Source organism: Oncorhynchus mykiss, chromosome 6, assembly GCF_057628025.1.
Source record: "Oncorhynchus mykiss isolate SJ-2025 chromosome 6, ASM5762802v1, whole genome shotgun sequence".
Classification (NCBI taxonomy): domain Eukaryota; kingdom Metazoa; phylum Chordata; class Actinopteri; order Salmoniformes; family Salmonidae; genus Oncorhynchus; species Oncorhynchus mykiss.
This window is the reverse complement of record NC_143027.1, coordinates 97,609-113,570: the sequence shown is the minus strand read 5'-3', so window position 1 is coordinate 113,570 and position 15,962 is coordinate 97,609. Positions and strand designations below refer to the sequence as shown.

General features: G+C 38.4%; 1 protein-coding gene across 3 annotated transcripts in view; it reads right to left on the bottom strand.

The window, feature by feature from the left end:
* Positions 1–13,532, bottom strand: part of LOC110525129 (electrogenic sodium bicarbonate cotransporter 1) — a 375,195-nt gene extending 361,663 nt beyond the window's left edge. For 2 of the 3 annotated variants that reach the window (XM_090239263.1, XM_090239262.1), the window contains exons 1-2: positions 13,226–13,527; positions 12,717–12,822 (exon numbers count right to left, since the gene is read on the bottom strand). In XM_090239263.1, the coding sequence (XP_090095389.1) occupies positions 12,717–12,742 (26 nt within the window). In that variant the 5' untranslated portion in view covers positions 12,743–12,822; positions 13,226–13,527. Of the gene's footprint in view, positions 1–12,716; positions 12,823–13,225 lie in introns of all 3 variants that reach the window. The other variant, XM_036979187.2, reaches the window with a different exon arrangement.
* Positions 13,533–15,962: the final 2,430 nt, after the last annotated feature.

The window sequence follows — 15,962 nt, the reverse complement described above, 5'->3', positions numbered from 1 at the left end:
TGATTTATTTAGAATTCAAGGCACACTTAACCAGCATGGCTAGCACAGCATCCTGCAACGATACACCATCCCATCTGGTTTGCACTTAGTGGGACTATGATCTGTTTTTCAACAGTACAATGACACTTACACACCTCCAGGCTGTGTAAGTACTATTTGATCAAGAAAGAGAGTGATGGAGTTTTGCATCAGATGACCTGGCCTCCACAATCACCTGACCTCGACCAAATTGGGATGAGTTGGACCGCAGAGTGAAGGAAAAGCAGCCAACAAGTGCTCAGCATTGTGGGAACTCCTTCAAGACTGTTGGAAAAGCATTCCAGGTGAAGCTGGTTGAGAGACTGCCAAGAGTGTGCAAAGCTGTCATCAAGGCAAAGGGTGGCTACTTTGAAGAATCTAAAATCTAAAACATATTTGGATTTGTTTGAGACTTTTGTTGGTTACTACATGATTCCATATGTGTTATTTCATAGTTTGATGTCTTCACTATTATTCTACAATGTAAGCTGCTGCAGGCTGCAACCTGATCTCATGACATTTCCTATTATTCTGTATGTGAATCTAAGGCACTCCATTTAGGATGATAGGTTGCGTTTCATATGGTATGTATTAATTTGTGGATGTCCATCATCCATGTTGTTAAGATTATGGGAAGGGTTAGCTAACATGCTAAGTAGTTGCAAAGTTGGTACTTAGCTAAAATGCTAAAGTTGTCCATGATGAGATTCAAACACTCAACTTTTGGGTTGCTAGACATTCGCGTCAAACGGCCAACCACCCTCGTGTTTGCCTTAAAGGAGAATTTTCCTATTTCTGAAGTAAATCTCTATTTTCAATGTAACTGGCATGTTATTAGAAGGGTCCAGACACTTATTTTGTGATTTGGTTGTTTTTGAGAAACTTAAACCAACCGCGTTTCACTTCCTCATTGCTCATTTTGCAGTATCAAGGCACACAAAAGACATGAACAAGTTCCAAAAACACCCAAATACATATTTTTAGAAATGGACATGCTCTCAGTAAATTCATTCAATGTCATTCAGAACATTATCCGCAATCCATATTGTCCGACTCAAGCTGTTTCTTCTACCAGCTGTGCTGGCTTTGTTTGTGTACTATAGTGACACGCTCAGCCTGCACAGCTCCAGTTGAGAAACAGCGCAACTCGCTACATATTTGTCGCCAGAACCACTGGCTACAGGTCATCTATAAGTCTGTTAGGTAAAGCTCCACCTTATCTCACGATAACAACACCCACCCGTAGCACGCGCTCTTTGCTTTATCTTGGCCAGGTCGCAGTTGTAAATGAGAACTTGTTCTCAACTAGCTTACCGGGTTAAATAAAAGGTGAAATAAAAAATAATTATAAATACATAAAAAAAAACATTGCCTTCGGAAAGTATTCAGACTCTTTCAGACTCCACTTTTTGTTACGTTACAGCCTTATTCTAAAATGGATTAAATAAAAAAATGTCCTCAGCAATCTACACACAATGCCCCATAATGACAAAGCGAAAACAGGTTTTTCTAAATGTTTGCTAAAAAACTTAGCTATGAGACTCAACATTTAGCTCAGGTGCATCCTGTTTCCATTGATCATCCTTGATGTTTCTACAACTTGATAGGAGTCCACCTGTGGTAAATTCAATTAATACATCATGATTTGGAAAGGCACACACACCTGTCTTGGTAAAAACCAAGCCATTAGGTAAAAGGCATTGTCCGTAAAGCTCCGAGACAGGATTGTGTTGATGCATAGATCTGGGGATGGGTATCAAAACATTTCTGCACCATTGAAGGTCCCCAAGAACACAGTGCCCTCCATCATTCTTAAATGGAAGACGTTTGGAACCGCCAAGACTCTTCCTAGAGCTGGCTGCCTAGCCAAACTGAGCAATCGTTGGAGAAGGGCCTTGGTCTGGGAGGTGACCAAGAACCCGATGGTCACTCTGAAAGAGCTCAAGAGTTCCTCTGTGGAGATGAGAGAACCTTCCAGAAGGACAACCATCTCTGCAGCATTTCACCAATCAGGCCTTTATGGTAGAGTGGCCAGACGGAAGCCACTCCTCAGTAAAAGACACATGACAGCCAGCTTGGAGTTTGCCAAAAGGCACCTAAAGGACTCTCAGACCATGAGAAACACAATTATCTGGTCTGATGAAACCAAGAATGACCTCTTTGGCCTGAATGCCATGCTTCACGTCTGGCACTATGCATTTGGGCAGGTAACGTTCTCCTGGCATCCGCCAAACCCAGATTAGTCCATTGTACTGACAGATGGTGAAGCTGACAGAGAACGCGTTTCCACTGCTCCAGCCGACGCTTGGCATTGCGCATGGTGATCTTAGGTTTGTGTGCGGCCGCTCGGCCATGGAAACCCATTTTGTGAAGCTCCCGACGAGGCAGTTCGGAACTCTGTAGTGAGTGTTGCAACCGAGGACAGACGTTTTTTAAGTGCCACACGCTTCAGCACGTGCTAGTCCCATTCTGTGAGCTTGTGTGGCTGAACCATTGTTGCTCCAAGACGTTTCCAATTCATAATAACAGTACTTACAGTTGACCAGGGCAGATCTAAAGGGGCAGAAATTTGACAAGTTGGAAAAGTGGCATCCTATGACGGTGCCACGTTGAAAGTCACTGACCTCTTCAGTAAGGCCATACTACTGCCAGTGTTTGTCTATGGAGATTGCATGGCTGTGTGCTCAATTTTATACACCTGTCAGCAACTGGTGTGGCTGAAATAGCCGAATACACTAATTTGAAGGGGTGTCCACATACTGCTGTATATATAGTGTACAGTATGTACATGATGGCACTGCAGAAATACCGATTCACCCCCTACCCCCAAGAAGTTGCAAGTTCAAATCCCCATAGCATTAATGCGCACTTTATGTCAAGTGTCCTTAAGCATCGCAATGTTTAAGTTGGTTGTCAGATAGTCACACAATAATTGACTTGACATTGGGCAATATTTAGAAAAGTGCAGAAATGTATTCTTGCCAATAAATCTGTTGGCAATCTCTGTCACTCCCACAGATAAGGGTTGCATAGCAGGACATTTCAGGTTGCTGGCAACAAAGAAGTTGTGTGTTCAAATCCCAGTGGAGTTAGAGTCCTAAGTGTGCTAATTTTCTTGAATTACGTATCCTGTAAAATTACAGTGCCTTGCGAAAGTATTCGGCCCCCTTGAACTTTGCGACCTTTTGCCACATTTCAGGCTTCAAACATAAAGATATAAAACTGTATTTTTTTGTGAAGAATCAACAACAAGTGGGACACAATCATGAAGTGGAACGACATTTATTGGATATTTCAAACTTTTTTAACAAATCAAAAACTGAAAAATTGGGTGTGCAAAATTATTCAGCCCCCTTAAATTAATACTTTGTAGCGCCACCTTTTGCTGCGATTACAGCTGTAAGTCGCTTGGGGTATGTCTCTATCAGTTTTGCACATCGAGAGAATGACATTTTTTCCCATTCCTCCTTGCAAAACAGCTCGAGCTCAGTGAGGTTGGATGGAGAGCATTTGTGAACAGCAGTTTTCAGTTCTTTCCACAGATTCTCGATTGGATTCAGGTCTGGACTTTGACTTGGCCATTCTAACACCTGGATATGTTTATTTTTGAACCATTCCATTGTAGATTTTGCTTTATGTTTTGGATCATTGTCTTGTTGGAAGACAAATCTCCGTCCCAGTCTCAGGTCTTTTGCAGACTCCATCAGGTTTTCTTCCAGAATGGTCCTGTATTTGGCTCCATCCATCTTCCCATCAATTTTAACCATCTTCCCTGTCCCTGCTGAAGAAAAGCAGGCCCAAACCATGATGCTGCCACCACCATGTTTGACAGTGGGGATGGTGTGTTCAGCTGTGTTGCTTTTACGCTAAACATAACGTTTTGCATTGTTGCCAAAACCAATTTTGGTTTCATCTGACCAGAGCACCTTCTTCCACATGTTTGGTGTGTCTCCCAGGTGGCTTGTGGCAACACTTTTTATGGATATCTTTAAGAAATGGCTTTCCTCTTGCCACTCTTCCATAAAGGCCAGATTTGTGCAATATACGACTGATTGTTGTCCTATGGACAGAGTCTCCCACCTCAGCTGTAGATCTCTGCAGTTCATCCAGAGTGATCATGGGCCTCTTGGCTGCATCTCTGATCAGTCTTCTCCTTGTATGAGCTGAAAGTTTAGAGGGACGGCCAGGTCTTGGTAGATTTGCAGTGGTCTGATACTCCTTCCATTTCAATATTATCGCTTGCACAGTGCTCCTTGGGATGTTTAAAGCTTGGGAAATCTTTTTGTATCCAAATCCGGCTTTAAACTTCTTCACAACAGTATCTCGGACCTGCCTGGTGTGTTCCTTGTTCTTCATGATGCTCTCTGCGCTTTTAACGGACCTCTGAGACTATCACAGTGCAGGTGCATTTATACGGAGACTTGATTACACACAGGTGGATTGTATTTATCATCATTAGTCATTTAGGTCAACATTGGATCATTCAGAGATCCTCACTGAACTTCTGGAGAGAGTTTGCTGCACTGAAAGTAAAGGGGCTGAATAATTTTGCACGCCCAATTTTTCAGTTTTTGATTTGTTAAAAAAGTTTGAAATATCCAATAAATGTCGTTCCACTTCATGATTGTGTCCCACTTGTTGTTGATTCTTCACAAAAAAATACAGTTTTATATCTTTATGTTTGAAGCCTGAAATGTGGCAAAAGGTCGCAAAGTTCAAGGGGGCCGAATACTTTCGCAAGGCACTGTACGATAACTTACTGGCTACTGAGTTACAGTAAAAATACAGTCAATATAATTTACAAGAGTGTACTGTAATCAGAATACAGCAGCATGCTGTCATTTTACAGCAATAACATCTTCAAGTTGTTGTATATATACTTTATTTTTATCTTGTATTCTCACAAACCTTGTGGCGCAGCAGGAAATTCAGGTTGTTACCAACCACTAGGGTTAGGAATCCTAAGTGAGGTGTAGTCACAATTAATTAGACCTCAACAGCATACTGTCCTTTTACAGAAAAATCCTTTTCATTTAGCTGTAAAAACACAGTCATTTATTATATATTTATTGCATTTCTCTGCAACCAGTAGTGTGCCGTAAAATTACAAGACATTTTTAATAGTGCATTTACCTGTAACGTAAAACAACAGTACCAAAGACTCCAGTAGGATTATTTATAATGTAAAATGACTACAGTAGCGTTATTGGTACCATCATTCAATTACAGTAACAGTACTGTATACCGTACTGTAACATACGGTCCCTTCTTTTCTTAAATTTAACTGGCTAACAGTAAGTTACTTACTTACTGTTAGCCAAAACTATACATTACTATTGAGTTAATAGACACAGTCACCAACATTACTACTGAGTTAATAGACAGTCACTAACATTACTACTGAGTTAATAGACAGTCACTAACATTACTACTGAGTTAATAGACACAGTCACCAACATTACTACTGAGTGGATAGACACAGTCACCAACATTACTACTGAGTTAATAGACACAGTCACCAACATTACTACAGCGTTAATAGACACAGTCACCAACATTACTACTGAGTTAATAGACACAGTCACTAACATTACTAGAGTTAATAGACACAGTCACTAACATTACTAGAGTTAATAGACACAGTCACTAACATTACTACTGAGTTACTAGACACAGTCACCAACATTACTACTGAGTTAATAGACACAGTCACTAACATTACTACTGAGTTACTAGACACAGTCACCAACATTACTACTGAGTTAATAGACACAGTCACTAACATTACTACTGAGTTAATAGACACAGTCACTAACATTACTACTGAGTTAATAGACACAGTCACTAACATTACTACTGAGTGGATAGAAAGACAGGCACACTGTACACGCTCTACTTCAACAATGTTGCAACATTCCCTGATAGACCAGAAGGGAACAAGAGAGGATGAGTCTCAATAACATACACTGAGTTTACCAAACATTAAGAACACCTTCCTAATATTGAGATACACCCCTCCCTTTTGCCCACAGAACAGCCTAAATTCGTTGGGGCATGGATTCTACAAGGTGTCTAAAGCGTTCCACAGGGATGCTGGATGATGTTGACTCCAATGCTTCGCACAGTTGTGGAAAGTTGGCTGGATGTCCTTTGGGTGGTGGACCATTCTTGATACACAGAGGAAACTGTTGAGTGTGAAAAACCCAGCAGCATTGCAGCTCTTGACACACCCCGGGGTGCCTGGCCCTCATACACTGTTCAAAGACACACACAAGCCATGTCTCAATTGTCTCAAGGCTTAAAAATCCTTCTTTAACCTGTCTCCTCCCCTTCATCTACACTGACTGAAGTGGATTTAACAAGTGACATCAGTAAGGAATTATAGCTTTCACCTGGATTCACCTGGTCAATCTCTTTCATGGAAAGAGCAGGTGTTCCTAATGTTTAGTATATTCAGTGTATTTTGCAATGATCTCCTAGTCATTTCTCTGTTTCAATATTTCTAACTACCTGATTCCTTCTCAATAAAATGTTGAACTATTCTTTCTGTTGTTTTCTCCATGTTTCTCCATTTCGCAGTGCTCTCTTCCTACCTTCATTGCCACCTATGGAACATCTACAGGCATAACAGGCTGAATTCCCCAAAACAATAGCTCAATTTGACATCCACAAATCCTACTTCTGTTAACTATTGTTCATGTGATATATTATAATGAACATTGATGTAAATTAAAATGGTATGAAAATAAATTGTAAGGTTTGAAACGAGTCTGGATCTGTAACATATATAGACGCATTTATAGAAGCATGCGTCAAAGAACACAAACAGAACAAAAGCATCAGTCCTGGAACATGAATCATGCTATACTCAGGCTGAAACATTGTTTATGACAATGATAGTGCTTGACTCAATGACTTTCATGAACTTCAAACAGAAAGCCTATCACCTCTCTACTGCTGTCTGACTGACAGCTTATCAGCTATCTATTTCTTCCTAACTCAATGGATAAACAATGGCACTGTTCACAGGGAGAAAGGGCAGTTCAATAGTCAGTTCAGTGTGTACAATAAAAAAAATAATTTACAACCCAATACTAACTGCTGATCTACCTAAAATAACTAGAATTCTAGAACAACGACAGAACACTGACACTTTGCTGAGAATGAACCAATTAATTTTCATTTGTAGAAATAGCAGATGACGTTGACTTTAAATACATCCAGTTGAAATGTTGGAGCATGATGGAGTTGATCTCATGAAAGATAGATGAGTAAACGGACAGATCAAATCTAGGTCGTTCACACTGAGCATCAGCTGACCTAATTTACTGGTCAATACCACAACATTAGGACAATATTAGATCAGTATTATACTGGTCAATACCACAACATTAGGACAACATTACATCAATAATATACTGGTCAATACCACAACATTAGGACAACATTACATCAATATATTGCTCAATACCACAACATTAGGACAACATTACATCAATAATATACTGGTCAATACCACAACATTAGGACAACAGATCCATAGAGGACAGATCCATACAATATAGAGGCCAGATCCATACAATATAGAGGACAGATCCATACAATATAATGTAGAGTATAACTCCATACAATATAGAGGCCAGATTCATACAATATAGAGGACAGATCCATACAATATAGAGGACAGATCCATACAATATAGAGGACAGATCCATACAATATAATGTAGAGTATAACTCCATACAATATAGAGGACAGTTCCATACAATATAATGCAGAGGACAGATCCATACAATATAGAGGACAGATTCATACAGTATAGAGGACAGATCAATATAATACAAAATAGAGGATAACTCCATACAATATAGAGGACAGTTCCATACAATATAATGCAGAGGACAGATCCATACAATATAGAGGACAGATCCATACAACATAGAGGACAGTTCCATAAAATATAGAGGACAGATCCATACAATATAATGTAGAGGACAGATCCATACAATATAATGTAGAGGACAGATCCATATAATATAATGTAGAGGACAGTTCCATACAATATAATGTAGAGGACAGTTCCATACAATATAATGTAGAGGACAGATCCATACAATATAGAGGACAGATCCATACAACGTAATGTAGAGGACAGATCCATACAATATAATGTAGAGGACAGATCCATACAATATAATGTAGAGGACAGATCCATACAATATAGAGGACAGATCCATACAACATAATTTAGAGGATAACTCCATACAATATAGAGGACAGATCCATACAATATAAATTAGAGGATAACTCCATACAATATAGAGGACAGTTCCATACAATATAATGCAGAGGACAGATCCATACAATATAATGTAGAGGACAGATCCATACAATATAATGTAGAGGACAGATCCATACAATATAGAGGACAGATCCATACAATATAGAGGACAGATCCATACAATATAGAGGACAGTTCCATACAATATAATGTAGAGGATAACTCCGTACAATATAGAGGACAGTTCCATACAATATAATGCAGAGGACAGATCCATACAATATAGAGGATAGATCCATACAATATAATGTAGAGGACAGATCCATACAATATAATGTAGAGGACAGATCCATACAATATAATGTAGAGGATAACTCCATACAATATAGAGGACAGTTCCATACAATATAATGCAGAGGACAGATCCATACAATATAATGTAGAGGACAGATCCATACAATATAATGTAGAGGATAACTCCATACAATATAGAGGACAGTTCCATACAATATAATGCAGAGGATAACTCCATACAATATAGAGGACAGTTCCATACAATATAATGCAGAGGACAGATCCATACAATATAATGTAGAGGACAGATCCATACAATATAGAGGACAGATCCATACAATATAATGTAGAGGACAGATTCATACAATATAATGTAGAGGATAACTCCATACAATATAGAGGACAGTTCCATACAATATAATGCAGAGGACAGTTCCATACAATATAATGTAGAGGACAGATCCATACAATATAGAGGACAGATCCATACAATATAATGTAGAGGACAGATTCATACAATATAATGTAGAGGACAGTTCCAAACAATGCAGAGGACAGTTCCATATAATATAATGTAGAGGAAAGTTCCATACAATATAATGTAGAGGACAGATCGATACAATATAGAGGACAGATCCATACAACGTAATGTAGAGGACAGATCCATACAACATAATGTAGAGGACAGATCCATACAATATAATGTAGAGGACAGATCCATACAATATAATGTAGAGGACAGATCCATACAATATAGAGGACAGATCCATACAATATAAAGTAGAGGATAACTCCATACAATATAGAGGACAGTTCCATACAATATAATGCAGAGGACAGATCCATACAATATAATGTAGAGGACAGATCCATACAATATAATGTAGAGGACAGATCCATACAATATAGAGGACAGATCCATACAATATAGAGGACAGATCCATACAATATAGAGGACAGTTCCATACAATATAATGTAGAGGATAACTCCGTACAATATAGAGGACAGTTCCATACAATATAATGCAAAGGACAGATCCATACAATATACAGGACAGATCCATACAATATAGAGGATAGATGCATACAATATAATGTAGAGGATAACTCCATACAATATAGAGGACAGTTACATACAATATAATGCAGAGGACAGATCCATACAATATAATGTAGAGGACAGATCCATACAATATAATGTAGAGGATAAGTCCATACAATATAGAGGACAGATCCATACAATATAGAGGACAGTTCCATACAATATAATGCAGAGGACAGATCCATACAATATAATGTAGAGGACAGATTCATACAATATAATGTAGAGGACAGTTCCAAACAATGCAGAGGACAGTTCCATACAATATAATGTAGAGGACAGATCCATACAATATAGAGGACAGATCCATACAATATAATGCAGAGGACAGATCCATACAATATAATGTAGAGGACAGATTCATACAATATAATGTAGAGGACAGTTCCAAACAATGCAGAGGACAGTTCCATACAATATAATGTAGAGGACAGATCCATACAATATAGAGGACAGATCCATACAATATAATGTAGAGGACAGATCCATACAATATAATGTAGAGGACAGATCCATACAATATAATGTAGAGGACAGATCCATACAATATAATGTAGAGGACAGATCCATACAATATAATGTAGAGGAAAGATCCATATAATATAGAGGACAGATCCATACAATATAATGTAGAGGATAACTCCATACAATATAGAGGACAGATCCATACAATATAAAGTAGAGGATAACTCCATACAATATAGAGGATAGTTCCATACATTATAATGTAGAGGACAGATCCATACAATATAATGTAGAGGACAGATCCATACAATATAATGTAGAGGACAGATCCATACAATATAATGTAGAGGACAGATCCATACAATATAATGTAGAGGAAAGATCCATATAATATAGAGGACAGATCCATACAATATAATGTAGAGGACAGATCCATACAATATAGAGGACAGATCCATACAATATAGAGGATAACTCCATACAATATAATGCAGAGGACAGATCCATACAATATACAGGACAGATCCATACAATATAGAGGATAGATCCATACAATATAATGTAGAGGATAACTCCATACAATATAGAGGACAGATCCATACAATATAATGTAGAGGACAGATCCATACAATTTAATGTAGAGGACAGATCCATACAATATAGAGGACAGATCCATACAATATAATGTAGAGGATAACTCCATACAATATAGAGGACAGATCCATACAATATAAAGTAGAGGATAACTCCATACGATATAGAGGATAGTTCCATACAATATAATGTAGAGGACAGATCCATACAATATAATGTAGAGGACAGATCCATACAATATAGAGGACAGATCCATACAATATAGAGGACAGATCCATACAATATAATGCAGAGGACAGATCCATACAATATACAGGACAGATCCATACAATATAGAGGACAGATCCATACAATATAGAGGACAGATCCATACAATATAATGTAGAGGACAGATCCATACAATATAATATAGAGGATAAGTCCATACAATATAGAGGACAGATCCATACAATATAGAGGACAGTTCCATACAATATAATGCAGAGGACAGATCCATACAATATAATGTAGAGGACAGATTCATACAATATAATGTAGAGGACAGTTCCAAACAATGCAGAGGACAGTTCCATATAATATAATGTAGAGGACAGTTCCATACAATATAATGTAGAGGACAGATCCATACAATATAGAGGACAGATCCACACAACGTAATGTAGAGGACAGATCCATACAATATAATGTAGAGGACAGATCCATACAATATAATGTAGAGGACAGATCCATACAATATAATGTAGAGGAAAGATCCATATAATATAGAGGACAGATCCATACAATATAATGTAGAGGATAACTCCATACAATATAGAGGACAGATCCATACAATATAAAGTAGAGGATAACTCCATACAATATAGAGGATAGTTCCATACAATATAATGTAGAGGACAGATCCATACAATATAATGTAGAGGACAGATCCATACAATATAGAGGACAGATCCATACAATATAGAGGACAGATCCATACAATATAATGCAGAGGACAGATCCATACAATATACAGGACAGATCCATACAATATAGAGGATAGATCCATACAATATAATGTAGAGGATAACTCCATACAATATAGAGGACAGTTCCATACAATATAATGCAGAGGATAGATCCATACAATATAATGTAGAGGATAACTCCATACAATATAGAGGACAGATCCATACAATATAATGTAGAGGACAGATCCATACAATATAATGTAGAGGACAGATCCATACAATATAGAGGACAGATCCATACAATATAAAGTAGAGGATAACTCCATACAATATAGAGGATAGTTCCATACAATATAATGTAGAGGACAGATCCATACAATATAATGTAGAGGACAGATCCATACAATATAGAGGACAGATCCATACAATATAGAGGACAGATCCATACAATATAATGCAGAGGACAGATCCATACAATATACAGGACAGATCCATACAATATAGAGGACAGATCCATACAATATAGAGGACAGATCCATACAATATAGAGGACAGATCCATACAATATAGAGGACAGTTCCATACAATATAATTTAGAATATAGTTTCAAACAATATTACAGGCTACCTTGGAAATGATCTACGCCTTTGTACAATAACAGTTATGTTAGCAATTGGGGCTGATAGTTCAAGAATAAATGGCTGTTATTGATGTTAAACTTATCTCTCCATTTCTTATGTCTTAAACAAGAATTGCAGAGATCGAGGAGGGTACTTAAGCCTATTAACTGGTTGGCAAAAACAATCACTGCAATAAATATTTGCATTGAAAGAAGTCACACAGTTTGTTAATCATGTAAAGACTAATGCCCAACCATTCACAAATGTTGTCCTACTTTACGCATGAAAATGACATTTATTCTACAAAATGCTATTTACTTTGAAATAGTTACAAGACAAAAATGTTCACTTTGTTAAGAAAGATCTATAACATTTATAGCATTTAAGTCACTTACTTCTTTTTGCCACCGTTCATTTTCATAAGAGTTCAGTATTGATGGGTTTCAGTTGTAGAATGTCCTAGACAAATCGAGGTCGGCACCAAGAGTGCTGATGTGTGATCTGTCGGGACAAAATGACAAGGTCTTTTCTGCTGTTTCTCATCCACTGTTCCCTCCAGACAGAACCCCTTTGACAACATCCTATTTGATCATCAACACACAATTAACTGACAAAGTTCACCCAAACACACCTCATTCAAAATAAAGTACAGTAGCAAACAGACGGAGTTGGAAGCGAACCCGGGTCTTTCGAATGAAAGTTACATGGCCATGCTACGCGTTGCGCCTATAGGGCTAACCCACCTGGTGTGAATTTAATATAGCTCATATAGCAAGTATCACTACAATACATATTCCATCATGTTGCACGTGGCAGCCCGAGTCGGGCAACAGTCGGTATAGGATTTACATACCTTGACTTTTGCAGCCCGAGTCGGGCAACAGTCGGTATAGGATTTACATACCTTGACTTTTGAAGAACTATCCTTAGCCTTCGGCAGCATGCGACAACTAGGTAGATGACTTCGTGACACTGAAGTAATGCAGATCACTGCCTCCTTTCCATTTCATATCTAACTATCCCTCTGACAACGTCACGCCTTCAATGGAGGTCAAAGTGTTGAGGATTCGCCAGATGAAGAGAAATGTTTACCTTAGACCCAAAGTTTGCGTCTTCATTGAGATCCAGTCAACTGTATATTGAATATGAACATGTAGCTAATGTCTTGCTGGTAATGACGGCAGTTTATTTGTGAAGGGCAGTTTCAGTGATGTAAAGTGTGTTCATTTGTTTAGAAAGATACATTGTAAAAAAAAAAGATATATTATTAGGTGTGCAGGGACATCTTCTGGACTGCCAGACTATTACAAGACCTTCGTCACAATGCACTACAGCTCCCCACATTGACAATTTGCATGTGGTCAGCCCGCAGAACCGCACCTTGTGACAATTGTTTGGTTTTGTTTGTTAGTAAAAAATAAATAAAAAAGAGACTGATCACCACTTTAGATATGTATTAACATAAAGCATAGGCAAATTCATTTGCAATGTTTGCGTATTTGTTTTTATAAATATGTGCATAATTCGTTGTTTCTGTTACATACAATATAATATAGAGGACAATTCCATGCAATATAATGTAGAGGACAACTCTATACCATACAATGTAGAGGACAGTTCCATACAATATAATGTAGAGGACAACTCCATACAATATAATGTAGAGGACAGTTCCATACAATATAATGTAGAGGGACAGTTCCATACAATATAATGTAGAGGACAGTTCCAAACAATATATTGTAGAGGACAGTTCCTAGCAATATAATGTAGAGGACAGTTCCATACAATATAATGTAGAGGACAGTTCCATACAATATAATGTAGAGGACAGTTCCAAACAATATAATGTAGAGGACAGTTCCAAACAATATAATGTAGAGGACAGTTCCATACAATATAATGTAGAGGACAGTTCCATACAATATAATGTAGAGGACAGTTCCAAACAATATAATGTAGAGGACAGTTCCAAACAATATAATGTAGAGGACAGTTCCATACAATATAATGTAGAGGACAGTTCCAAACAATATAATGTAGAGGACAGTTCCAAACAATATAATGTAGAGGACAGTTCCATACAATATAATGTAGAGGACAGTTCCATACAATATAATGTAGAGGACAACTCCATACAATATAATTGTATAATTCTATCCATATCCTCCTTGCTTGGTGTATGGAAGGGCCTAATTGCTTAGGGTTCTATCGCTGCGGGGGAGAAGCCAAGGTCGGGGTCCCCAGAGTAGTTGGAGAAAAAAGGTTCTCGTCCGTTGGGGGTGCTGGTGGGTATCTACAAAAAAGTTTTTGGGAAGGATGGTGGGTTGGTGAAGGTTTTTTTTTAAAATTTGGTCTATTTGTGTTCTATTTTATTGTTTCTTTTCGTCAAGGGTCCATGGTCATGGTAACCCTTACTTCCAGAAACTAAAAAATAAAATAATATATACATATATATATATATTTTTTTTTTTTAATTATTATTATGTATATATATATATATATATATATATATATATGTATATATATATATACATTTTTTTTATATTTTTTTTTAATGTGTAAGTAAAAAGTAACTAAAGGTAAGTATTTTTTTTGAGAGTCCGTGGTCACGGTAACTCTATAGTGCTATTGGAGGCCTATTTTTGTAGTCCGAATGACCCCCTATTTTTTATATGGGATGTGGGGTGTGTAAGGTGCGGGTGCAGTGTATGTCCAGATGTTCCTCTGCTGTACTGGAAACCTCAGTGGTGGTCCAGCCCGTGGTAGTGATGTTGGTCCTGGAGGGGTTTTAGGGAGGTCCGTCCTTGGTCCGTGAATCTCGGTGGGATTCTTTGATGTCTATGTTGTGGTTTTATTTTGGAGGTGGCTGCTGACCAAGGAATCCTTCAGGTTTTTTATTAATTTGGGAGGCCAGGATCGGTGTGTGAAGAGGGAGTAGTTGTTTAGACCGTAGACTCTTCTGGATGTGGGTCGCCATCCGGTGGCTTGGTGAGTTGTATGGTGGAAGTGGGCCATCGGGTGTGGTGGGGTTAGGCCTCTATCTTGGGAAAGTTCTTTTAACATTGGTTCTTGTGGATCTTGGGTTGGTGAGACCAGGTTGTCCCGTGTTTTTCAGAGTGGTAGTGGTGGGGGTCTGGTTTTCCAAACGGTTTCTTATATTTTGCTGTGGTATTGTACCACCTGTGGGGGTATTAACCCTGCGGTACTGGATCGGTGAGGGCTTCGCCTTTTGCTGGGTTTTGCTGCTGGATGGAGCAGGTGGGTTGATCCGGTCCGTGGGGTTTCTGGAGGGGGACAGAGCACGGGGTCAGGGTCCACAAATCGATAGCTTCTGTTTGGTTGTAGGAAGTTTATGGTGTTTTTGGAATTTCCTGCAGCCTCTTTAGTGTTTGTAAAGGTGGTTTGGTTTTGGGGCCCTCTGGTCCTGTGTGGGGGACCGTCCTCTGGGGTGTCCACGTCCTATCTCTCCACTGGATTGGTGAGAGCTTCGCCTTTTGGCTGGGTTTGCTGTTTTGATGGAGTGGGTGGGTTAATCCGGTCCGTGGAGTTTCTGGAGGGGGACAAAGCACGGAGTCAGGGTCCAAGAATGGATAGCTTCTGTTGGGGTGAAGGAAGTTGGTGTTCTTTGAGTTTCCTGC